The following is a 25,055-nucleotide window of genomic DNA, read 5'->3' as shown; positions in this document are numbered from 1 at the left end:
ATAAAACACTGTACATCGATGTTATCAATGTCTATAGCAATTCGTTTTTCACAGCCCGAGGTTACGAGCAGTTATGGGATGTCATCATCAGTCAGATAACTACCTGTTACACCTGCTTCCCTTTCACTTGGCTGTTTACGGGATTAGAGTGCCATGCTATAAGATTGCTCGGCAACAGCAGCCGTGGAAACGTTACATCGAGGGTTCAAACTCACTAGAGAGGTTTAAGGAACCAGCGCCGGTGTTTACCGACAGTAAACCACCTGGATTTAGATTTCCTGGAATGACAAAGAGGGGTTTTATGACCCCGAGATCAGACCCTCATCTTGGGGTCATAAAATAAAGCAGCTACAATACAACCAGAAGAGTTCAGGAAATGTTTCTGGTAATTATTTTCCCTGGAAACAATCCCTCCTTCTCTACAAACTGAGATTAGATCTAATCCCTGTTGGAAAAAAAACCCCCAAAAACAGGGCAAACCACAGTATAAACAAGTTTTTCAGTATACGATTAGGAATTTAATTAATTAGTACCTGGCTCATTCTTTTTTTTTTCCCCAAATCCTCAGAGGATTGGTCATACTGATTAGATTAGATCTTTACCAGTAAATTCATGACTTCCATTCACTGACTTTTTGACCAACTCTGAGTCACTCTCCTTCGCTCCTAGCCCACTTATATTATTATAGTTGCTCAGACAAGCCACGCAATCAGTAATCAGCCAGTCACTTAAGTGTATTTTTCTACTTTTACATATGATGACAAAGGTTATCAGCTCTTGAAGTACTATACTTAAAGGAAGTAAGTGAGTATTCCCATTTTAGAGTTATACTTAACTATATGACATGATCAGTTTTTAACCAGTTATTGAATATTAAAACATCTGACCATATAAACTAATTACAAGCCAAATGATAAAACATCATAACACTTATACAATAGAGCAATGAAGTCAACACAAGTGTCGGTTACACAGCATTATTTAGTTAAGGATTAGATATCAGCAAAAATAAGCCACCATTAACTCCAGGTGGAGCAGGCCATATAACGTCTGTAGCAAAAAATAAAATTAGGTCATTAGGTCAGTTTTTATTGCTTCGTAATGAAATTATATAATTTGTAAGAAGACAAATGAGAACTTCCTTCTTCCAAGACAAGGCTGGGGGATGGGGAGGGTGGAAATACAGTATATGACTAAAAGGAAGGGAGGTGCTTTACTTTTGAAATGTACATCAATAAACTCGACCAAAGCAACCGGGAAAAAGACAAAGCAACAAGAGTCACAGCAATGCTATAGGCTGGTGCAACAAAAGCATCAGTGCTTTGGGATGATTACTACTAATATCAGCATCACCAAAACCACAAATGTGACAGATTGAATTAGTCAAGGGGATCACCAGAGCCAGCAGCATTTTTATACATGCATGTCTGCAGAAAATTCAGTGTTTTATATCAATGACATTTTCAACACGGCAGGTCTCAGGTCCCTTGGAAGAGTTTCTCCTTTCTGCCACTTGATGGAGCCAGATGCTGTAAAACCAGCATGAGTAAAACCAGAGCATATCTGTATTCTAACCTTTTCTTTAAGCTTCATTCATTTGGCCCTGAGGACTTGAGGGACTAGATAACTTCCCTCCACTGCAGCGTTGTGAAATGAACTCAAACTAAATGCAAACACACCCGTCATTCATTCAGTCCACCCTGCAATCTCTCCTCCTATCTAGTGTTCCTTCTCTCTTTCAGATCCTTTCAATTAAAGACTTCCTCCCTCTGCAGATCCCCTTGCAGACCCCTATGGACGCCGTGCGGAGTGATGACCAGTATGGGGCAACCCTTCACCCTCCCGTCGCCGGTGCACAGACACAATCTCCAACAACTGATTGTGCGTCAGTGAATGATGTGCATTGAAAAGTATCGGCGGATGCTTGGCTGAGCAGGTGAAAGAGAGGCAACATATCTGCACAACTGCCAGCGCTGACGCAGCCCGTCCGGGATCGACCCTCCCACCTCCTCTCTGACACTTCTGAGGGAACGACCTCCGTCCCGTCCCAGCGCCGACCTCCAAAAACCAGTGGAACGATGGGCAACATGGCCACAGAGATCGTCGCCTTCCTCCTCACCATCTCCGGTTGGATCCTGGTGTCGTCCACCCTGCCGACGGACTACTGGAAGGTGTCCTCTGTGGATGGGACGGTCATCACCACAGCCACGTTCTGGTCCAACCTGTGGAAAACCTGTGTGACCGACTCCACCGGTGTGTCAAACTGCAAGGACTTTCCATCAATGCTGGCTCTGGATGGTGAGTTCTGGTGAATTCTACCCATCTTTGTGTACGTCTCTGACTTCTGTTCGGACCGAAGCGCTCGTGCCCAACACCTGTTATTTTTGGATGAATGAGTACCATTGTAAAACAAAAGCATTTGGAACTTGAGCTTTCCTTTTCTGACACTGGCTCCAGGCCATAAACAATGGCCACATTTAAAACTAAAGGCCAGCAGAAGCATATTTCAGCGAGGGAGCTGTGTTGGACTGAAACAGACCTCCTAATGTGTCCGAATGAAGCAATCTGAGAAAGTCATATGGTCATACGGTGGTCACTTGTCACTTCCCACGACCTGCAAGAGGCAATTAGGGAAAACTTTGCCTCTGAGTGCAGAATTTTCCAATGTCTTGATGCAAATTAAAACATTCATGCTCCATTATGACACAGGACGCAAACATCTGGTTAATCGTAGTGGTTCCCAGACTTGTGGTTGGGCCTTCAATGACGAACTTAAAGACCCACTCCCGTGAAAATCGTGTTTTTTGAGCTTTTCACATGTTCCTGTGGCATTTTTCTTGTGTTAGAGCACATATCAGCAGAAAAGGAAGTGCAAAATTGCATTTCTGAGTTTTTCTGCCTTCAAACTGCTGTGAACCAATGGCAGACGCAAACTGGCAGTTTCAGGGAGACTGGAGTTGAGGGTGTCACAGCTCCAGGGGAGGGCACTAGTGCTACAAGCTCCCGCCCTGCTTGCATCTGGCTCAGAGGTGAAAGGCTTGACAGCTCAGTGTAGCTGTCAAGGTATAACAGGTATAGCTCACCTGGTAGAGCAGCAGGCATTGTGAGCAAGGACTATGCTCCAGTCTGGGATCGAATCCCAGTGTGGAGTTTTATGCTAAACGCGCTGAATCTGTAATTGTACAATGTCCAGCTGTCAGCAAGCGGGGGGTGGGGTGCGAGGAGGTGGCTGGGCGGGTGCAGAGCAGCGCAGTCTCCGCCCACCCTCCAGAGGTGCATTGCTAATGTGCATGGCTAATGAGCTGGTTTTAAAATGGCCGAAAAGGGTCGCGGGAGTGGGACTTTAAAGAGTCACTAGATGATCAGAGATGTTACTAACTCAAAGATTTGATATAGTCTAAAGAGCAACCCCCTCCTCTCTCTGTCTGTCTGTCATGAAGCTTATATCCAGGTGTGTCGGGGTCTGATGATCGCCTCTGTGTGTCTGGGTTTCTTTGGTGCCACCTTCGCCCTTGTGGGAATGAAGTGCACAAAGATAGGCGGCTCGGAGACCACCAAAGCTCGTCTGACCGTCCTCTCCGGCCTCCATTTCATCCTCACTGGTAAAACGTGCACTTTGAAGCCTTTAATCTGAAGATGTTTCTCTTTTGCGCTTTGATTTCTGTGAGAATTTGAAGTTGAATCCTCTTATTTCTCTCCATAGGTCTGTGCTGCATGACCGCATGCTCCATATATGCTCACAGGATCACAACTGACTTCTTTGATCCTCTCTTTGTTGCTCAGAAGTACGTTTCCAGGATTCAAATGAAAGATTTGTGTGACAGCAGATCAAACACATGTTCAGATCAAAGACAGTCCAGTCGTAAATTTCTTTTTTTTTCATGCCAAACTTGCAGGTTTGAATTAGGAGCAGCTCTCTTCATCGGTTGGGCTGGATCTGTGCTGTGCATCCTGGGAGGACTTGTCTTCTGTCTCTCCTTGTCTGAAGGCTTCAGCATGAGGCAAGCTGCTCGGCGTCTGACCTGCTACATGCTAACAATGTGATCCCACATCTGTCAGCGGCATCGACGACTTGGAGGAAATCTGATTTAGACAAATTCTGAGCGGCGCTGAGTTGCTAACTCAATCAGGCCATTTAAATAATGACTTTAACTGCGATACAGTTCCAGTTGAGAACATCCTGTAATCTCTGTCAGCATCTTGTCTGGTAATTGCTGAACCTACAGGCCAAATTGTATGATCGTAATTTTGATTAGTAACAGGCCCAGTGATGGCTGAATGTTTCCTTTGTTACAACAAGGTCCTTCTCCAAGTGAAAGTCACCTTGACTGAGGGCAGCTATATGGAAGTATAGTGCATCAGGGGAGCCAAGGAAACGGGTCATCAGTTTGTGACCAGTCAGCCCTGCAGAGTACATCCTCATGTACACAGAAATATTAAGCAGGATTTAGTCCCATCCCTATTTAAAAAGCTAATTTTTTATTCTTCATCCTGTTTTTTTGCAGAGCTGAGTACTCCTATGGCGGAGCTGCTTCGTTTGCAACAGCACGCAACATCAAGCACACCAAGACGACCAGCAGCCTCCCCAAGGAAGCTGGCGAGAAGTCCCGGCAGTTTGGAAGAAACGCCTATGTGTGAAACTGAGCTGTGGATTTTTATTGTGGAGGTCATATAGGACACAATATGAGGACAGTTTTCAAGTTTTGTGGCAGAACTCATCTCTAAATACGGCCATTTTTTGTGGAGACATTTCTGTCAATGGATCATATGCAAAAGAGAAGCTTGATTTTTTTTTTTTTTTTTTTGTTCTTTTTTGGGGCAGGAAATTTGATTTGGCACAAAACACAGTTCAAAGACTCGGGTCACCTTCAGAGAGCTGGCCTTTCCTGACTCAGACAGACTGGACACATTTTTCTTCAAGCAAAGCCTGAATGGATTTCAATATTTAGCCTGCTATCGATTTTATATTTCATTAAAACAAGATTGTATTATTGTGTTTTTGTGCAGATTTTTGTAAATTCAGTGCTCATAAAACATATTTTTAACAATATTTTTCCAGAAATGTTTCAAATATTAGATCAGATACATTATAGACATGCTGTTGTGATCAAATGTCAATTTATCATGTCACTAAGACAAATAAAAAACTTCATTTGAGGACCTTTCTCCTTTGTCCCGGTCCAGACTGATCTGACCTCTAAGGGTCACTACATCACATCTGACCCCAGAAAAAGGCTGCGCGCTCTGAGCTGGAGGCTCGACCGGAGGTTTCCCCTCCTATCAGCCATCCATCTGCACCTAGGAATTATTATCAATAGGAACCCCAGGCTATGTTACACAAAACCTCTTGGCCCGTGGGTTGGATACTTGAACCAGCTGGCAGGGAGCGGCTGCCCCGTGCTTTCCGCTGCCTTGCATCCGTAAACAAGTGTCGAGTATCCAGGACTCTGCAGAATGTCCAATGATATAAAGGTAGTATTGTATGGGCGAATGTCTATGTCGCTTTATTATCACAGATCATAAAAATTACTTGAATAGAACGTGAGTATATGTAACCAAGCCTAATGGTTCCCAATCTGAGGGTCTGGACCCCAATGAGGACTCATAAAAGTGGTGGTTAGGAGATCACAGGGGTAGGTAATTAAGTATTCTCTAATCTGTGCTTCTTTCCTAGTGAAATACTGTGTAGTTTTAATGTCTGTTTTTCATCTAAGAGCCATGACTGTCTATAAAATTATAACCTTGTGCAGCACAAGTTAGAATTGAAAATGTACTGACATGCATGATGCACAAAGGATAAATCTCAATCAAAAAAAAAATCAACCATGATGAGATTTTGCAAGAAGACATTAAGATGTGTTACAAACACTGCCCTATTCATTTAACCTCTGTTAGGAAACAGATGAAGTCTGAGGGCACCCAGCCTCCAACTTTAACTACACAGCACCAGAGAGCAGCATTATTTAATTTGCCGCTTGAATTATCACAGGGAAATGAATCATAATATCTAATAGTTGAGACTGTGACCTTTGAGCTCAGAAAAACTAAGTGTAGTTAGATTTGTTATTTGCTGCTCTGCTCTCTTGGCTGTTATTCAAAGTCTGGTCAGCTCAGGTCAGATAATCGCTCCTTTGTTCTTGCTTTTTTCTTTAGTGTCAGGCTAATTAAAGCTGATCAAGTCTATTCCCAATATCTCCCCACCATAACCAATAACTCTGCCATAAGCCGAGGGGACTCAGAAACAAAGAGGAGCTCATTCATCCCTGAAGGAACATTCATCACTCCCTGTAACTCTCATTACCTCAGATTTAACTCTAATCACAACAGCACAAAGACGTTGTGCCGCAAAATCATGGGACCTACAGCACAGTGAGTTCCTGGTAAAATTAATAACAACTAGCAGCTTAAAGCCGCAGGCAAAGTCAAGACAGATGCTCCGAGCTGCCTCGGCAGCAGCAGTGTTATTACAGGTAAAGGTCAGAATTATGTGAATTATCTTATGATATTGTAAAACTATTGTATATGACGTAGAGACTTATTTTTAATCCTAAATGGACCAGATTCAGCAATTTAAAAGCACAATGCAACAATTTTACACATGAAGATCAGTTGAAGATAAGCACTATTTATCCTGTAAACACAATACTGCACAGTTTATGTTCTGGTGAAATAAAAATGTGGCTACCAGTATCTCTTTCTAGATGCAAAAGTAAGTTTTGGAAATCTTAAATATTTTTTTGTCTTATAGCAAAACCACGTATTTTCTTCTCTTGAGAACTTCATAATATTTCAGAAAATGTGTTACTTATAAGTATCTTATCAAATACGATTCAGGATGTGGATCAATCGCACTCGATTTTCCGGCTAGAAGACACAACAAACAGCTGCATCACTCACTCTCTGTCTGATGTCATGCTGTGTCCACAAAGCCACGCCCACTTCTGAGCAGCCCAATCAAACTGTGACGATTAAATATGAGAAAAAACGCCTATGATGTCACCGGGGTTATGTCTTTTAAACAGAATGATTGATTTAAAACTGAAGGTGGGTTAGGGATAAGTCAGGATGTCTTTGGCCTCTGCTGCTTTACCTGTAACTGTAAGATGATGTCATTTACTACAGGACTGATGAAAATTTTACTAAGATGTATGACTAATGTTTTGGTCTGATGGGGTCACAATGTCTTCTGTAATTTGAGATCCATGCTGAGTCTTGATTCAAACTCACGACTGTGGCTCATGGGAACCAGAGTGACTGATGTCTCTCACCCACATGTGCAGCGAAACCTGACGAACAACAACAACACGGCGCCTCTGTCTCGTACTTGTGATCCAGTCGTCCTCTTCTCCTTCTTCTCCTCAGAGGAGCAGCAGCCGGGGTCGGAGGAGGCGACATGACTGCCATCTGAAAGGAGAAAGCGTTGACAATCAGATTGTGGATCGTGTGATCAAGGATTTCACAAACAGAACAGACTCAATAAGAGCTGCAATGCAGGTCCGAGTGGTCCAGATCTGGGGGTTCCTGATGACGGTGCTGGGCTGGATCTTTGTGGCCTGCACTATGGCCATGGAGGGCTGGAAGATCACCTCCATTGGGGGCATGGGGGGGTCTTCTATCATCAAGGTGGCCTGGTACTGGTCCAGCCTGTGGAGATCCTGCTTTACAGACTCGACTGCTGTCAGCAACTGTTACGACTACCCCGTGCTCTGGTCTGTGGAGGGTAGGTTGGTTCAAGCTCTGTCTATCTACAAAAAACTAACTAACTAAAAAAAACAGACTTATTTCTTTCCATTAATACGTGTTTGCGTCTTCTTGCTGCCAGGTCACATCCAGATAGTGCGCGGCCTGCTGATGGCCGCCCTCAGCCTGGGCATGCTGGGCTTCGTGCTCAGTCTGCTGGGCATGGACTGCACCTTCCTCGGGGGGAAAGACCGGTCCAAGTACAAGAAGATCTACGCCGGAGGATGGTGTCACATAATCAGCGGTAATAAAAGTCCATCTTTATCAATTGTTGCCTTTTGTGTATTGTTTTAACTGTTTTTATGTTATTGGGACTACGGACGGCATCCAGCATATTAACATGTTCTCATGTCCATTAATGTGCACTGTCACGTTCAAATAAACAAATAAATAAATGTAATAACAGGACGTTCATTTATCATTAATTAGATGCAAATAATTCTGGTGGTCAGATTGTTTATATGCAATTAAAGTTTCCATTTGTAGTGCCCATATTTACAGCTTTCTTGTATCTTCATTTTGTTATCTAATTACTAGATTAATGTGGAGAATTTAAAACAACAAACATATAATTTTACACAATTAGCCAAAGATATCAAAAAGTAAGCATCATATATTATTATCCTCTAATCCTATTATTAGTAAAAATGAAAAACAAATAGGTCTATCGCATTTTTTTCATATGAACACTAACAGATATGCTCTACTAAAAATGTTATATCTAATTTATTTGAATTCTTTGAGCCTGATTTCACCTCATTTATCTTCTCCCCTCATGATCTATCCTCAGGTCTGCTGTCCATCAGTGGGTACGCTGTTTATGCAGAGTATGTTTCTGTGGAATACTTCAACCCTGATTTTAGTGGACTAAAGTAAGTTAATGTTATTAAATGTTTAATATCTTTCAGCCTGATCCAGCAAGAAGAGACATTTTTTAAACGGTGTGATCTTCCCAGGTATGACCTCGGCACCCCTCTGTTCCTCGGCTGGGTCGGCTCATCTTTCCACATGACCGGCGGTTTCTTCTACCTGTGGTCTGTGTGCAAGCCGCTCTGTAACCACGAGACCACGTGAGTGCTGCTAACACATGTTGTTGTTGTTGGTGTTGTAACTTATCAGGGCAGCAAAGTGAATAAACAAGTCCGCTCTCCACTTCCTCAATAAATACCAGCGCTGCAGTGCAGGGACTCATTATCCCAGATTCATGAGTCTGTGTTGGCAGAGCAGATTTAAGAACTTGGTAGAGTGCAGATGTTCAGTGTGGGTACACTCCTTCTCCGCCTGAGGCCACTGGTGTAAACAACAGGAGTTTAGTGTTTTAAAAGCTTCCCTCATTAAATAAGGAAAGAAAAAACTGCGTGCTATTAATCAGTTTCAACAACACATGGCACTCAGAGAACATAAATCTACACTAGTGCTGATCAATACCTATATTTACGTAAGACACAATTTCTCACTTTTCCCTCCTTTTCCAAAGTCCAGAGACGATCTACAGCTGATGAGTGACACACAGAACTTAAGTAAACAGATAGTATAGTCATTTCATTCCTCAAAGAAGCAATAACCTGTATTATTGTCATACTAACAATCGATCACAGCTTCTAGCATCTTTTACTGTATCGTTATTCATCTAAAATGTGTCAACACAGTTGTTTAAAAGCTCAAGAGAGCCAGCTGTGCACAATCCTGCCAAGCTCCAAACAGGTTAGCAACCAGCTAAAGAACATAATTGAGCATTTAGCAGCTAACGAGCTATTTATTTACCCCAGGAGCCGGTGGGAGACAAACATCCTCACAATTAAATACTAATGTTGCTTGAACTGAAGGGCAAGGACAATGTGCTAACATCAAAATGCTGATATGTTGATGTTTATCATCTTTATCATTTTAGTTTAGCATATTAAGATTCTAATAGTTTCAAACTAGCACTAATATTGATGTAATTTTTAGTTCTCACAATCTAACATATAGACACATATTTCATTACTGGTTGGACCATCTGATTGCTGTCTTCAAAGCTGTCATGGTCATTGACTCTAACTGATAAAAAGTCTATTTTTGGTGCACTGGGAAACCCAGACTCATGACCTCTGTACTCTCTCTGTTTATTCAGGGTCATCAAAGTCCAGCCGCCAGATCCCGAGCAAAACAAGTCCACCACTGCTCTGTCCACAGTGTCTGGGATCACCTCCAAGACCAAACTGTCCTCTGTCTCCGAGCTGTCGTCCAGGTCCGAGCGCTCAGACGTGTCCGGCGTTTCCTCAGGATCGGGACGCACATCCAAATCCGGACGCACCGCCAAGTCTGGGCGGTCGTCGAAGACAGGACGGACTACCAGGTCTGCAGGGTCGCAATCGCGGTCGGGATCTGGGTCGGGGTCGGAGTCCGGCCTCTCGTCGAGGTCCAGCATATCGAGTCTGTCTGAGTCGAGGAGCAGCAGCAGCAGCCGCCGCACAGTGTCGTCACTGTCAGGCAGCTCCACGGGAGAAACCACTCCGTTCATTAAAAACTCTTTTATCTGAATGAGTGTGACATATTGTGTGGAGGACAGATGGGAGTGAATGTGAGGGACATGAGAAAATTCAACTGTTTGTGTTTTGTATCAATAAAATCTTTCTTTTTTTTATCTTTGATCTGCTTTTTAATTGTCTTATCTGTACGTTTTAGTTACACATTAGTGTCGGTCTGTGTACCCTTAACTCCACCTGACAGGTCTGGTTGACAGTAAACATTGTGTCTGCTTCACATAAATACACCAGCAGCAGTGAAAGAACAGGAACTCTACGGCTTTAATCTGAGATAAACCTTGTGGCTTTTATTTTCTTAAAATCCCTGTTGGACTCATTTCTTTACGAGGTAAGACGGCCTTCACATCTTGCTTTACTAGCTCTATATCTCCACTTGATTTTAAGTCTTGTAGACATTGAAAACCAAGTGAAATAAAGTGCTACAACCTCTGAACAGCTGAGTATCTATTTGTATGTCATGGGCGCAGGGTGTTGTATTTACCAGAGTGAGGGGATGTGGAGGAGAGTGGCTCAGATCCTGGGCCTGCTGCTCTGCACGCTGGGCTGGGGCCTGGTGGGCTGCACGCTGGCTCTGGACCGCTGGAGGTGAGGAAACAACAAGACAGTTGAAAATTAGTGTAAAAGACAGCTCTCTGGAAACAGGAGCTCTGTTCATAAGGAAACTGCTTTTTTATTTTCTTTTTTAGCCGGCTGCTAAATTAAAAAAAATAGCTGTTGGGCAGGTTTGGTTAACTTCAGTCTCTTTATGCTAGGCTAAGTTAATAACTAGTGGCTCTAGCTTCATGTTCAACAGGTATCAAACGACTGCACGTCTTTGTTAAAACGAAGCTCTTATGGATTTATTTGTAAATAAGTAAATAAACCAGTTTTATACTGTAAAGCTGAAAGTTTTCTTCACAAAATAAAACAAGAACCGCATGTTAAAGATTGTAAATAAAGCCAGCAAAAATAACTGGTGTCCAGGACGGAGATTCAGGGGAAAAGGCCAAATGCTCCTTCATAGCAAGTGCAATCAGTTCGCACTGCCCCACTCATGTGATGCACTTTACGTCTTAAAACAGTTTGTTTTTGTTTTTTATTGGTTGGTTGGTGGTTTTTATGGTTTTTGTTGTTACTGTCCTTGTGATTTTTGCTCGCTCTGCAAAACAAGTTTCCCTCTGTGTGATAATAAAGCTGAACTGAACTGTAAAGTTAATTATGGAAGCTGTTTAAAATGACAGGATATGATACAGCAGACTTATGTAACTGAGAATAATAAAAACCAACACTGACTGTGGTGTTAAATGCTGAGTCAACCCTTTTTTTTAAGAGCGGTATGGAGAGAAATTAATGAAACTCATTATTGAGCTGCATTATGGGAAATGTAGTGTGTGTGTGTTTGTTCATTCATGTGTTAACTCACTGCAGAGTGGCTCAGCTGGGGGGGCAGGCCGGCTCCTCTGTGGTGGTGACCGCCTGGTACTGGTCTGGCCTGTGGAGGGACTGCTACCAGGACTCCACTGATCTGGTGAACTGTGTGGACTTCGGGGTCCTGTGGACGGTCAAACGTGGGCACACACACAAATAATTAGTGATTCGTTAAGATGTGTGTGTGTGTGTGTCTTATTATCTGTTGTTGTGTAGCGTACATCCAGGCTGTCAGGGGGCTGCTGATGATCGGCCTGTGTCTGGGCTTGGTCGGCACGGTGCTCACGTTTTTTGGGATGGAGTGCACGCACATCGGAGGAGGAGGCCGGAGAAGCAACGACCAGCTGCTAATAACAGCATCTGCTATCCACCTGTTTGGCTGTGAGTATGAACTGTTTGCTTTTTTTTGTGCATTCCCTGTCTTGTTTGTCCTCTTTTTTTTCCCATGAGTCATCGGTGCTCCCTCATGCAGGTGGATCAGACGTGGCTGCTTATTGTTTGTACATAAACAGAGTGCTTGCAGCGTTTTTACACAGCAAAGCAGATCCTTCAAAACTGAGGTAACATTTGGTCTTTAAATAACACTTATTAATACCGATAATAAAGTAACTTTTAAGACAGTGTGTTGTTGTTTTTGTTGTCTCCACAGCTACGAAATTGGAGTGCCTCTATATCTGGGCCTCGTGGGGAGTTTCCTTATTTTCCTTGGCTGCACAATTCACTGTGCAACTGTACTGGCTGTTAAACACCCGGAGAGGTTTGTGAACGCACCGTTTCCCTGACTGATTTCATGGTTGTGGTTTTTTGTTGTTAATATTGTTTCTAATTGAACACCATCCTCTGTATCCCTGCAGCAGACATCCCATGGTTCCCATTAGCAGAGAAAACGAAGCAAAAGAAGAGTCTGGAAGAAGAAAACACAGCTACGGAAGATCAAGAGGGTCAAACTACTCCCAAAGTGTCTCTGCATACAAAGTGGCTTCTGTCGTGATTGTGTAAAGCAGCACATTCATATGAAATGTCCAGTTCAAGATGCAACAAATGTATAAACAAGGATGTAGTACGGAAAAATAAAATGTCTATATTTTGTTACAGCAACCAGTTCGCTGCTTTAAATTATTTTTAAATGTGTAATTTTTACTTTTAATGAAATGCAACAGATGATCTTATCTACAATCCTACAAGACACAATCACATTGAGAGAGAGTTTCTAAGTGTAAACATCATCAGAAAATGTTCTAAACCATCATGTGTAACCTGATCTGAAACTGTAAGGAACAAACTCAGAGACAACACAAAGGTCAAGACCTCAGTGTCCAGAGTCTCACTCCTGTTTTTTCAAATACACAGTGATTCAAAGACGATAAAAATCTGCTTGTAAATGCAAAAATGTAAAAATGACAAACAATATCTTTCATTCTACAGTGGTCATTTTTCACAACTTCACCAAAATAAAAAATAAAAAACTCTTAAATTGTTGCATCTTATTCATATTTATCTATATAACCATAGACAGAGCATTAGTGTTAAACTGATAATGTTAAACTCTGATATTGTTTACAGTCAAAAGTCTCTTAATGTGTGTTTCTTTGACTGAATACCTTCTGATTTCACTATATATATACACATAAACACTTAGCTCCTTAACTTTTCACCTTCATCAAAAAAAATAAAAGTTATTATTAATTACTTTTCTGCTTTTGTAGTCATGAACAGCTCAGAAATCAAGAAAAGAAGTTTGAAAGTGGGAAAATGACTGAGGAAGACGTCATCATCCCTCACTGTTCCTGCCTGAGTCCTGGGAACATGAAGGATGCTTACTGAGCAAAACCGTCTAACAGATAAGATGAGACACAAGCAAACATCCACTCCTGCACATCAGCAATGCCACAGACACACACACGTTCCCACACTGAGGAGGCGTTAAAGCCCGGACATTAATCTCTATACTCAAGGCTTCCTATAGTTTTGTTAGTTTTGAATTTTTTCTCCTAGTTTTTGGTTGAGGGTCGACGCTCACCATGGTGTCCAGGACGGTGGTGATGTACATGGAGGTCGGCTGCTTCGTGTCCTGTCTGTGCGGCTGGATCCTGGTGTGTTCCACCCTCCCGACCGAGTACTGGACCTTCTCCGAGGTGGGCAGCATCGTGCTGACCACCTCCAACTACTACTCCAACCTGTGGAAGGACTGCATCTCCGACACCACTGGGGTGTCCGACTGCAAGGACTACCCCTCCATGCTGGGCCTGCCTGGTAGGACCATCTGAAAAATACAATAACAAGCTATTATATCTGAGATTAGAAGAATAAATCTGGCTCATACAGTCCCTGTTTAGAGAAAATGATACTGGCTAAACGCCGGAACACTGAGAAACATTTCTGTTTTGCCTGTTTCCTCTCAGTGTACCTGCACGCCTGCAGAGCTCTGGCGGTCATCGCCGTCATCACTGGCTTTTTTGGAGGCGTCCTAACACTCATTGGGATGAAATGCACTAAAATAGGCGGGTCAGAGATCGCCAACGCAAGGGTGACCTTTGCAGGTGCTCTAACCTACCTGATTTCAGGTAAGAACGGTATATATTTGCATCTTTTTTTAGAGAAATTTTCAACTTTCTAGCAGCAGAAGAGACTAAAAATATGCCCTATGTCCTGTTAGGCTCTTGTGGTCTGATCCTCTACTCGTGGTGGACCAACAAAGTCGTGAGAGAGTACTTAGACCCAAATTTCAGGGCACAGAAGTGAGTAGCTTTTGCAGCAGTATGAATATGAAAAGTGATATTGGAAGAGAAAAAGTGCATATAAACCAAACACACCTGAATTTTTGTTGGTCAGATTTGAAATTGGAGCAGCTGTTTTCGTTGGCTTTGGAGGCACCATCCTTCTCCTCTCTGGAGGAGGAGTGATGAGTTACTTCTCTGGGAGAGAAGGTATCCCCTCAAGGTAAATACCAAACCTTTATTATCTAAAGTTTGGACCACACGAGAAGAGAAAACTGAGAATTACTTCACAATAACTTCCTATCTCAATCAACAGTACCCAAAAAAGGCCTCGAAGACCGGTGTCTTACGCCACGGCCAGGACCAGACGGACCTACATGCTGCCGGCCTCGTCGTCCAGAGTGACTCTGGTGCCGCCGCTGTTTTACGAGGGCAGGAAGAGCCAGGCAACCAGAACCACATCAAGGACCCCCAAGACCTTCAGCAGGGACAGCTTCGTCTGAGCCGCAGATTAAAAACTAAGAGTCCAGAAAGTGACTGGAAAGACTTTGGAGGCACAGTTGAGAAATACTTCAATTGGCTTTTTTTCAAAGAAGGAGATGAAGTTGACTGATACCAGAAGGAAGCAACACTCGTCAGTCCATTAGCTGACCTGTATGCAAAGCAGAACATGTTTTTTTCTTATTTAAACATTTGTATTTAGAGGTTGGCAATACTGTCCTTCTTTCTTTCACATCAATCTGCTGAGGTTTTGTAAAAAAAAAAAAAACATTTTCGCATAATTCATTATCTTCCAGCTGGAAAGTATCAAAGCATGTGTTTGTTTACAACATTAAAAACTGCTTGCACAACTCCTCAGCGCTCTGTGCTTTATTCACCTGACCGTACATTTTACGCAATCTAGACAATCTAGTCATGCGATTATTTTTGTTTTTTTTCACAAATTTGCCGCATTTACTTTGGAAATTTTCAAGTTAATGAACGATTCTACTACAGTTTATCAACAAAACGAAAAATACTGAAAATACTGTATAAAAACTCAGATATAAACAAGTTTATCATTGTTTCATGTATCATTTTTGTAACTGGACTCAATGGAAAAGCTTTTGTATATCTTGATTCTCTATTAAATATATAATTTTATTATCTGCATACAAACATTTTTGAAAGTTTTGCATAGCTAAAAATGGGAATAATATTTTTTCCGTCCCGAAAGGAAAAACAAATTAACTAATGCTAAACACCTATAGCAGCAGCAACAACCTGTCAATCAAGGTGGCCACGAGTTCATAACAGTGCACATGGTTACTCTGCAGTAAAATGAAAAAGAAAGAATAAAGAAAGGAAAACTAGGAACAAAAGAAAGATTTAAGAAATAAAAAGATCTAGGAAATAAAGAAAAATTTAGGAATTAAAAGGAAAGATATAGGAAAAACAATATAGGATTATCTATAAAAGAAAGAAAAAAATGGATCATCATGTTTCCACATATGAATTTGCACAAAAATGTTCCACAGAGACGTCTTTTATTTAATGTATAAATATTTTCTATACAAAACCACATCTCCTCACTCTATTTAGCAATTTATAAAATTTGATATACAAAATTTTACACAACCCACATACAGTACTTCATTTGGAGTGTTGGTTTAGTGTCAGAGTATACAAAACTGAATCTATTACAAGTTCAACACTGAAAAGGTGTAAGGCAAACAAAAGATTGGCACCAGGCTTAAATTAAGACAAAAAAAAAAGTCCAATTGGAATCTCTTTTATCTGTTATGTACGTATGTGACAAACGATCTGTCTTTTCTACACAAAAATCAGAATCATGAAAAGACTACTTCCCTTTAAGTATTGCTCATATCTGTATCATAGCTTCAATGTGATAAAAGTATAAAATATGGCTTTGTGGCATGGACTGTAGACGTCAGAGTAGTTGAGTGAGGTGTTTGTGTCTGTGCTTGGCATAGTGCTACATCACCTGATCAGCTACAGGCTTTATTGTTTATTATTTATTGCTTATGTCTTCAGAGTCACTGATGTCACTGAGGGAACACAGGCTGCTCTTCAGAGTGCTTCCTGTCCCGGCTTCAGTCAGGCCTCCTGGGAACGACACAGCAAACAGTTTACTTCACTCATCAGGGTGCATGCACATTTAAGCAGACAAATTTCTATGAATTTTGGCAGCAAGTTTCAAAGACTACACTACAATACACTAAACAAACACCAGCAGAAATACACAAATATTTGTTCTGAGACTGAATAACGTTGCTTTTTTTGGTCAATGTACATTCAAATTACTTAGGCTTTTATTACTAAGTGAGAGAACAATTCCATGACTTTTCCCGACCCGGAAAATGACAGTTTCAAACTCCATGACTTTTCCAGGTTTTCTCAAAACGTACGAACCCTGACTCATTCACAGACAGGACGAGGTTTCAGGATCATTACACCTCAATATTTCCTCTCATAGACTCCACAAATAAGGAACTGACCTGATTTTGGAGCCTTTCCTGTGGACGTCCCCCAGACGCTGGTGCTGGGTGAGTCCAGACTCTTCCTCAGTAATCCAGAGCTGTGAGCCGGTTTAGACGGTTCCTGTCTGTCCTCTAAGGAGGAGACCATCCACTCACTGCTCTCCTCCAGATCTGTGTACTGCAGAAACAATATTCACACGTTCACCATTCAGTAAAACTTGGTTTAGACCAACACTGCTCAGTTTACTGCAGAAGTATGTCACCAGGTCTCGTCCTCTCACCGTGAGCTCCTGCACCTCATCTTTTCTCTCTGGTAAGATGCTGACGCCCCCTACTGGTTTCTTCACGGCTCTGTCTGCAAACTGCTCCATTTTTCTGGCCAGGACATTGATTTTGTTCTCTGCAATTCATAAAATATATTAATGATATTTAATTTGAAGGGTTAGGGAAGATGAAAATAGTAAACTTAACTTTGAGATGGCAGTTTTGAACCTACCTTTACCAAAGTTTTTCTTATCCACGTTGCCATTCTGGTCTTTGTAGCCCTGGAGCTGTCTGGGGTCAATTTCCTGCAGTTCGCTGACCTCAGACCAGTCGTCCTCATCGCTCTCCACCTTTGACACTGCTGTCTTGGTCACAACACCCGCTGACCCCCAGGACTGCTGGGGCTTGGAGGAGAAGGGCTGCCTGGTTGCAGCCGGCCTGGCCTGGACCGGACTGGCTCTGATCTGGACTGGGGTCGCCTGGCTCTGTCTGAGCTGTGGTGATTTGCCCCTCTGGGGTTTCTGGGGCGGCTCCTCCTCCATGTCTGTGTCGTCGTCTTCTTCAGATTCCTCATTTGAACTGAAAGGAGGGGTCCTTAAAGCCACAGGAAGGTGAACACAGATACACAGATATATTAAATATGTTGAAGAATAAATCTCTGTACAAAGTCAATACTGGTGAAATGTATCTGCCAAAGTCAACATCTTACAAGTGTCTGTTAGAAACCACTAAGTCCTGTCAGAGCTCACACTAAAACCACAGTGTCCACATCTAATCCAAGCAGCAGCAACTCTCCAGCACTGAGTCGACTGTGATTGTCATCGCAGCTATAACAGGATGAAGTAAAGATCAATGGCAAAATCCATTGGCTCAACCTCTATAGGTGGGTTTACATGGACACTTTTTGTAATAACTACAACCCATATTTTATAAGAGTAAAACTCCTAGTCGGATTTTTAGCTTGAACTCATCTGGAACAATAAATATATTCTGCATTGTCCCTGTTAAATAAACAATATAAATCACACTTGATGTACCGTCTTCTCCATTCAAATCGGTTTTTAAATTTTACACAAAGCTTTCCTCTTCACCTGGATGTGAAGGTCTTCACAGCTGCCTTCGTGTTGGGTGTGGATGTCTTGGGTTGGGTGCTGCTCTTGGTCCTCGGTGCTGGCTGGGGGGTCTTTGCCTGTTTGACAGCAGGGCCCGATGTCACGTGGGTGGCTCTGGAGGAGAGGCTACTGGACCGAGGTCGGATCTGCAGAACTGACACGCCAACAAACAAAAAGATAACACAGTTAAACACAATTAGCGGCTCAGTCTCTGAGAGCATGTTGGAGATTAAATCAGCTTAGGTGGCAGCAAACAGGCTTTAACAGATCAGACTGGTAGCGTTGGATGTAGACACATTTAAAACCAATTACTACATATCAGGGTAAACAAAACTGAAATGTCTCTTTGCTTCCCTGAAATTGACTTAATTTACAATGTAGTGCAGTAGGATTATAACGAGTGTAAATAGATGATGTCATGTTGTGCCATGTGGCCTTTTGATGACTCAGCCCTGGGAAGTACCTTGAACTGAGTGTCTGGATCTGGCCTGTGACTCAGCAGCAGGGGCGCTGCCTCTCCTCTGTTCGCCCAGCTTCTGCTCCAAAGTGTGGATTATCTCCTCCCGCTGGCGCCAGTAGTCAGGCATCCCCTTCGCAGTGCTGCCCCGCTTCGACTGCATCCTGGCCAGGATGGAGCTCAGCTCCTTGGTCTTCAGACCGCTCTGGCCCTGAGAGGAAGCAGAGGGAATACAAAGTAGAGAATCTGATTAGTCTTGTTATATCAGTACACAGTATTTTGTATGGACTTTATGTTGTATAGAGCATCTTAAAACTTCATGACCGTACAGGTTTGACCCCCAGGTGCTCCAGCTTCTGCGTGACAGCCTGCTCAAGCTCTTGCCGGATCTCTCTCTTGATGTCGGGGTTGGTTTTTAAAGCGCTGGTGTTCGTCTTCTGCTTCTTCTCCGGTACGGGCTCCGGCTTCTTCTCCACCGGCCTCCTCTCAGAGATGCTGCTCGACTCTGTGAAGAGAAACTCTCACTCAGTCTTTTGTCGAGACTCAGGCTCTAAACGCAGGCACAGTTTATACACACAGTAAAAAATAAAAAGCATGCATTCTTGCAGTCTTCACAGCAAGCTCCATGCCACAGGGTCAATCAAGAGGATGGATGTGACCGTCATGGAGGAAGGCAAGAGAGGAGGATGTGGACATACTGATTGGCCACGGACAAGACAACAAGACAGATGGATGTAACTGACACAGCAGGCATGAGCTGGCTCTCTACAAAGCTTCCTTGTGATAAGATGATGGTCAATGCCTCTCATGTCAGAGTGAAGATGATCTCAGCCGATCTCAGAGACACGCAAAGAAGGAGCTGCCCAGACTAGTGTTGTAGTACTCCAGACCGGTCTTGAAACCACATCTTGGTCTTGACTACAACACTAGCCCAGACCAGACTGATGCATCCATGCAGGTAGCATGCAGTTGAGCGGCTCCGTTGCTTCTGCCGTCCGTTTTTACCTTTGTCCTCCTCTGACAGCTCCTGTATAGGATCCAGGTTAAGAGCAAAGACTGGCTCCTCTATTTGGACAGCACACGAGGTGAACGGTCATTTGGAAGTCAGGGAGTCAGACAAAACAGGAGTTAACGGGAGAGGGAATGTGGTGAGAGAACTGCTCCCTGAAACAGCTTTACATAAATCCTCCATGCAGGAAAGCTCATGCTCAGCCTCTCTGACAGTGACAGTGTTTACATCTGTGCCCATTAACTCACCGTGTACAGTTCTCTTTGGTTTGGGCTCCGGCGCTGGCGCACTGACCGTCACTGGAAAACACACAATAGTGTTACTTAGGATCATACAGACAGTTCCCCTCACTGCTCCATTTTATGATGAACTTGGTATTGTTCTGCTTTTGTTTTCCTGAATGAATCCCCTAATGTCTTGTTTTTTGCACTTTTATATTGCATTTAATTTTCACCTGTATCATTGTAATTATCCTCTCTTAGGGTTTTTATATTAAATTGCTCAATAATAACAAAACAAACAAACATACAGTTTCCTTCCGTTTTAACCTTTTCTGATGGAAAATTAATAAAAGCTTTTCGTACCTGGTACCTCCACCACTTTGGTGGGTGGATTTGCAGAAATATTCCTCACCTGTAAATTGAAAAGATGATTTTATTTTAAAGAAGCTCAAAATTATGATCCAACAGCAGAAGAAAAAAAAAGGAATCAAACTGTATTCATTTTATGGTTTGGTATAATTCAATTCATATTCTGTGATTAGTTTTTATTAAGAGTGACAGTCTAGCATGAGACTCAAATTGGCTACAAATACACAAAGGATTCACAGGAAACAGTGTATATACTGTGTGTAATCCAGATACACATCCTGATAGCTGATAATATTACTCAGATATTGCCCCCACCTCTATTAAATATGAAAGGAGTTGATCAGAGCAGCTGCTCTGTGGCTCCTGTCAAATGTACAGTAACGTCATATCTCAGTCCAGCTCGATATGAGCCCTTGCAGCAAATACAGGAAATCCTGAACAAGGGCCGACCCTCCGCCTCACTTCCTCCGCCGACATAATCGCTGTGGGCGGTGACGTGTGTGTGTGTGTGTATTAGTATTAACCTGCTCCCTCAGAGCCTTGATGGTCTGCTCCTTCTCCTGCAGCCTCCTCCCCAGCTCCTGCTGCTCCGACACGGACGACTGCATCCTGCTCAGCTCATTCAGCAGCTGGAGAACAAAAGAAAGAGGATTTATTTTCACCAAACAACTGTTTAATAGTCTACATTTAGATAATTATGATTCAACTATACCTGATTCTTTTCACCCTCATGTTGGGCTTTAATTTCATGCAGCCTGGATTCCCACTTATTATCCTGTAAAAGATTATTTGAACGTGTGAGGTCATGAAATCACTTGTAGGTTAGAAAACATGAGCATCCTCCGACTCTGACCTGTTTCTTCATCTGGCGCTCCAGCTTCTGGATGGCTTGTATCTGCATCTCTTTGTAGATGTCCAGGTCTCTCTCAGGCTGCGACTGAACAGGGCTGGGTGGTTTTTCATGCTTGGCCGTCTGGTTCTGATTTGCTTCCTATGAATAAAAAACACACGTGAAACTGTCACATCCTGACGAGCAGATGAAGCTACTGGAGGTTTTTATCCGAGTATCCTTTCTCCTACATTGAGAGCCTGGATGTTTCGGGTGTACAGGAACTCCATCTCTCTGCGCATGCCGACCCTGCTGTCTTCTATCTTTCTGTCCATGCGAGCCATCTCCTCGGCCTTGAAGCGGTCCAGCTCCCTCAGCAGCTCCTTGTGCATCGACTGCTGCTCCTTTTCCTGGGATTACACAAAACAGTAGGCGTCATTAGTGTCTATAAAGTTGGAGATCACTTGAAACTTAAACATGCTCATTCAATCCTGTATAAGATGCCAGGTGTGTGACGATGTTCCTGTTTTCCTACCTGAGCTGTTTTGTCTTGTAAGGTCTGCTGCTGTTGAGCGATCTGCTCCTTCAGGCTGCTGATCTCTAGCTTGAGGCTGTCGATCTGAGATTTATTTTCACTGTCCGACCGCGACTCTGGAGGGGAAGCATAAAAAAGGGAACAAATAACACTGCATCTGTTTCATCAAGTGCATTTTAAGCCTTTTCTTAAATTGTTTTCTTCCTTTTTTGTCATTTTGTCCTGTGCTCGTGATTTATCAGACTCCTACCTTTTCTACGCTAATCACACAACCTCTCTCTCTCTGATCGTCAGCAAACCTCAATGACAAGTTGACTTACGGGTCTCATACTCATCAGGATGTCGTCGCTGCATGTGATTCTGGAGAAAGGCCGAATTGAGAAAGGATTTTTCACAATGTTGACACTATAAGAAACAAACACACCAAAACAGATTTAAATACATCATCTTGTTCATTCTAAAACGGAGAAACCAAGTCTATAGCAGCTGGATTCAACCTGTCCTGGTCGAAATAACGTGGTAAAGAGGAGAACGACAACACATTAAGGTATCAGGATAGGAAGGATCTATATAGTGTCTACTTTATAAGAGAATGTGAATATGTTAATGAGGTTAGAAGCTGATGACGGGAGCATCTATCCTCTGAGTTCAGGCCATGTGTTTGCAAACAGACAGATAGTGTGAGTGATGCTGATCTGCTCCCTGCCACAAGCGTCGCCGCGCTCCAGCTCACTGACACTTCACAACGAGAGCGAGGAGACGCTGCCTCTGCTCCACACACACACACACACACACACACACATCATACGGTACATTTAATGCTGGTGCTCATGACTTCATTCAATGTTAAACCTGCTGCTACTGATACCTCGTCGCACCAGATGGGAGCGAAGGCTCGACTGCAGCCGCGTGACACTGAGACGTGAGCCGCAGTCGAGCAGGTTTTTAAACCGCTGCACTGCTGCTCTGAAATAACTGTGGAAATTGGGAGTGAAATTAAATTAGTCTTCAAAGGGGCGGCCCTGAATGTGAGTTTTCTTTGCAGTTTTTGTGTTTGTGTCACTATGACAAGGCGCAACAAATGCAAAAACACACACACACGCGTACACATGGCCTCTCTATCAATTATTGAGCCACCTCTGCTGGCTGAGCCGTCGGCGCACACCTAGCAACCACATGCTGTCATGACACACTATATCCGTTGCCCCCGGCAACCCCTCGGCCAGGTCACAACTTGAGGAACAGAGGGGGATTTTTTTTTTTTGATTTGTGCTATAAATAAACCTCACAAAGACGACACTTACAGCTGATACACTACCAACAGTAACTATGCGTCTTTACCAACACACAAGGATGTTTATATGAGGGCGGGAGTCAACTGACGGTGTTGATTACTGCTCTTGTCGCCCTTTTGTAAGTGGATTAAGAAAACTAATTGCCACCAGATGACACCATCTGCTCCCCAGCTCTAAATCCTCTCCTTCCAGTCTGAAAATAAAGCTTATTATAACCATACCAAAACAACCTAGCCGCCACAGCTCTGGTAGGACCCAGAAATCAGTATTCAGAACAAAAAAGTGTCAGATTCTGAGGATCCTTCACCATTTTCTCCCTTTTTATTCTCTCTCTTTCTCCAAACACTGGCCTGAAATCGACAAAGCGGGAGCCGTGAATAGATTTTGGGAACAATGACAGAGCGGCAGCCCGGAGGAGGGGGAGTAAAGGGGGTGGGGGTGATGGAGCTGGCTGCCTGCTTGCCATTACATGTGTGAAATGCAAATGATGGCCAGTGACGCCGCCCCCCAGAGAGCGAGCGTTTAGCGAGTCAGCGGTACCTTCTGGCTGCTCATGATCCGAGGCGTGAGCAGGGACTGCTGGGTACGGATCACCTTCTTCCTCTGCTTCAGCTCCGTGGCCAGAGCCTTCATCTTCTCCTCCTGTTTGCTGTGCTGGCCCAGCAGCTGCTCGCGCTCCCTGCCGGCGGCCACCAGCCTCTCCTCCGCGGCACGCAGGTTGAGGGTGAGGAACTCCTGGCAGTGGAGGAGCCACTCCGTCGTGAGCTGGGCCAGCTGCAGGAGCTTCACCAGAGCCGGGTCCACCGGGCTCTGGCACCTCTGGCATCGCTCCCCGTCCAAGCTGCAGAAGGTGACAGTGTTGACGTGCTCCTGAAGCGCGTCCACGTCCAGCTGGCTCACCACCAGGTTGATGTCCACCGCGTTAATCCGCCGCCAGTCCACGCTTTCCCTGCGGGGGCGGAACTTGAAGGGGAGAGAGGTGGAGGCGCCGCTGGATGGAGTCATGGCGGGCGGTGGAGGAGCAGCAGCGGGGTGGCCGTTCGCAGAGGGCTGGCTGAGTGGGGAATTCAACAGTGACGGGATCCCTGCTGACGAATGGGTCCCTTGGGTGTCACTTGTGTAGGGGTAGTAGACTCCGTCATGAAATGGCTGCAACAAAGAACCACACAGACATTTTAAAAAATAAAATAAAAGACGAACAGCTGAACCACTCACATCAGCATTAAATGCTCCATTTACACCACAATCACAGGAAGGAAGAGGGGGGAGGAAGAAAAATGAACATGATCAATTGCAGCAGCGAGGTAAAACAAATAAATAAAGCAGATATTTCACCAGTCCATCTACCTACAGCGCTGCCGGTGCAGTCCTGATGCAGCCGACCGTGCTTCTCCTTACCATCTTCGGCTGATTGCTGCCTTTCGAGGACCGTGTCTCCTTCTCCTTCTCCTCTCGGTTCGGCCCCGCCCCCTTCTAGAACTCCACTACCACGCGACAACACCGCGTTACCATGGAGACATCGCCGAGCGTCGTCGTCGTCGCCGCCTCGTCCCCCTGGAGGGACAGAAATGTTATGAAAACAACGGCAAGCAAATTACACCTCCATGTTTCCCCACAGTGTGTCTCCTGTGGGAACGAAGAGACACATTAAAAAAAAAAAAAAAAAAGCTCTTAAAGACAAATACCATGACAAATACCTGCTTTTTCTTTTAAAATGTAAAACTGACACATAGCTCCTTAGCTTCCGTGCTAACGGTTAACAGCAGCATCATGTTTCCCCCTAAACAATCACAATCCTCATGCCGGGGCAGGCTGTGTTTTTTTTCATCCCTCATCCCCAAACAATGGCCAGCCACACATGCTTGAACTTGCCTGAGACCCGGTTAAAAAACTCTACTAAAACATGTCATTGCATATTTCAAAAGTCTCAAGTTACAACAGAGTTTTTTATTTTACTAATGGCTCGTGCCCTTCGAAGCAGCTACGTCAGCTAACGGACATGTTTTTTACGTCAACGTGTTTGGGGGAAAAGTTTAAAAACAACGTTTAAAAAAACAAAACAAAACACAAATTGTACATCATATACAGTTGC

General features: G+C 43.6%; 5 protein-coding genes and 1 long non-coding RNA gene across 9 annotated transcripts; 4 read left to right on the top strand and 2 right to left on the bottom strand.

Moving 5' to 3' along the window:
- The first annotated feature begins 1,830 nt into the window (after positions 1–1,830).
- cldn10a (claudin 10a) lies at positions 1,831–4,716 on the top strand. The gene is made up of 5 exons (XM_085803421.1): positions 1,831–2,298; positions 3,441–3,602; positions 3,704–3,785; positions 3,897–4,001; positions 4,506–4,716. Exons 1-5 carry the CDS (start codon positions 2,079–2,081, stop codon positions 4,636–4,638), a joined length of 702 nt encoding a protein of 233 aa, XP_085659547.1. The 5' UTR covers positions 1,831–2,078; the 3' UTR covers positions 4,639–4,716.
- Positions 4,717–7,316: 2,600 nt separating this feature from the next.
- cldn10e (claudin 10e) lies at positions 7,317–10,355 on the top strand. The gene is made up of 5 exons (XM_085799901.1): positions 7,317–7,720; positions 7,823–7,984; positions 8,531–8,612; positions 8,697–8,810; positions 9,854–10,355. The coding sequence occupies exons 1-5, from the start codon at positions 7,489–7,491 to the stop codon at positions 10,260–10,262; spliced, it is 999 nt and encodes a 332-aa protein (XP_085656027.1). The 5' UTR covers positions 7,317–7,488; the 3' UTR covers positions 10,263–10,355.
- Positions 10,356–10,367: 12 nt separating this feature from the next.
- On the top strand, positions 10,368–12,832 carry LOC146990827 (claudin-7-like). Of its 2 annotated transcripts, XM_085799927.1 has the most exons (7): positions 10,368–10,596; positions 10,736–10,853; positions 11,676–11,815; positions 11,892–12,056; positions 12,148–12,235; positions 12,325–12,432; positions 12,530–12,832. In XM_085799927.1, the coding sequence occupies exons 2-7, from the start codon at positions 10,762–10,764 to the stop codon at positions 12,672–12,674; spliced, it is 738 nt and encodes a 245-aa protein (XP_085656053.1). In that variant the 5' UTR covers positions 10,368–10,596; positions 10,736–10,761; the 3' UTR covers positions 12,675–12,832. The 2 variants fall into 2 exon arrangements, with proteins under 2 accessions (XP_085656053.1, XP_085656042.1); XM_085799916.1 differs by having other exon boundaries at positions 10,368–10,853; positions 12,530–12,757.
- A 626-nt stretch (positions 12,833–13,458) lies between these two features.
- On the bottom strand, positions 13,459–14,713 carry LOC146990826 (uncharacterized). Its single transcript, XR_015037753.1, has 3 exons — positions 14,489–14,713; positions 13,696–13,938; positions 13,459–13,509 (listed from the first exon to the last, which is right to left on the bottom strand). It is a non-coding gene; the product is annotated as an uncharacterized LOC146990826 (long non-coding RNA).
- On the top strand, positions 13,667–14,991 carry cldn10d (claudin 10d). The gene is made up of 5 exons (XM_085799942.1): positions 13,667–13,928; positions 14,078–14,239; positions 14,332–14,413; positions 14,508–14,615; positions 14,709–14,991. The coding sequence occupies exons 1-5, from the start codon at positions 13,697–13,699 to the stop codon at positions 14,893–14,895; spliced, it is 771 nt and encodes a 256-aa protein (XP_085656068.1). The 5' UTR covers positions 13,667–13,696; the 3' UTR covers positions 14,896–14,991.
- Positions 14,992–16,331: 1,340 nt separating this feature from the next.
- dzip1 (DAZ interacting zinc finger protein 1) lies at positions 16,332–24,520 on the bottom strand. Of its 3 annotated transcripts, none has more exons than XM_085799872.1 (17): positions 24,362–24,520; positions 23,504–24,112; positions 21,989–22,073; positions 21,669–21,784; positions 21,385–21,543; positions 21,158–21,295; positions 21,017–21,079; positions 20,829–20,933; positions 20,299–20,347; positions 19,963–20,013; positions 19,035–19,210; positions 18,712–18,916; positions 18,228–18,402; positions 17,369–17,730; positions 17,154–17,272; positions 16,891–17,050; positions 16,332–16,498 (listed from the first exon to the last, which is right to left on the bottom strand). In XM_085799872.1, exons 1-17 carry the CDS (start codon positions 24,362–24,364, stop codon positions 16,404–16,406), a joined length of 2,670 nt encoding a protein of 889 aa, XP_085655998.1. In that variant the 5' UTR covers positions 24,365–24,520; the 3' UTR covers positions 16,332–16,403. The 3 variants fall into 3 exon arrangements, with proteins under 3 accessions (XP_085655998.1, XP_085656006.1, XP_085656016.1); XM_085799880.1 differs by having other exon boundaries at positions 21,989–22,028; XM_085799890.1 differs by having other exon boundaries at positions 24,311–24,482.
- Positions 24,521–25,055: the final 535 nt, after the last annotated feature.

This window comes from Trachurus japonicus, chromosome 2, assembly GCF_045865225.1.
Source record: "Trachurus japonicus isolate A0001 chromosome 2, Traja_1.0".
Lineage (NCBI taxonomy): Eukaryota > Metazoa > Chordata > Actinopteri > Carangiformes > Carangidae > Trachurus > Trachurus japonicus.
The sequence above is the reverse complement of the archived record's forward strand: the minus strand, read 5'-3'. Positions and strand labels throughout refer to the sequence as shown.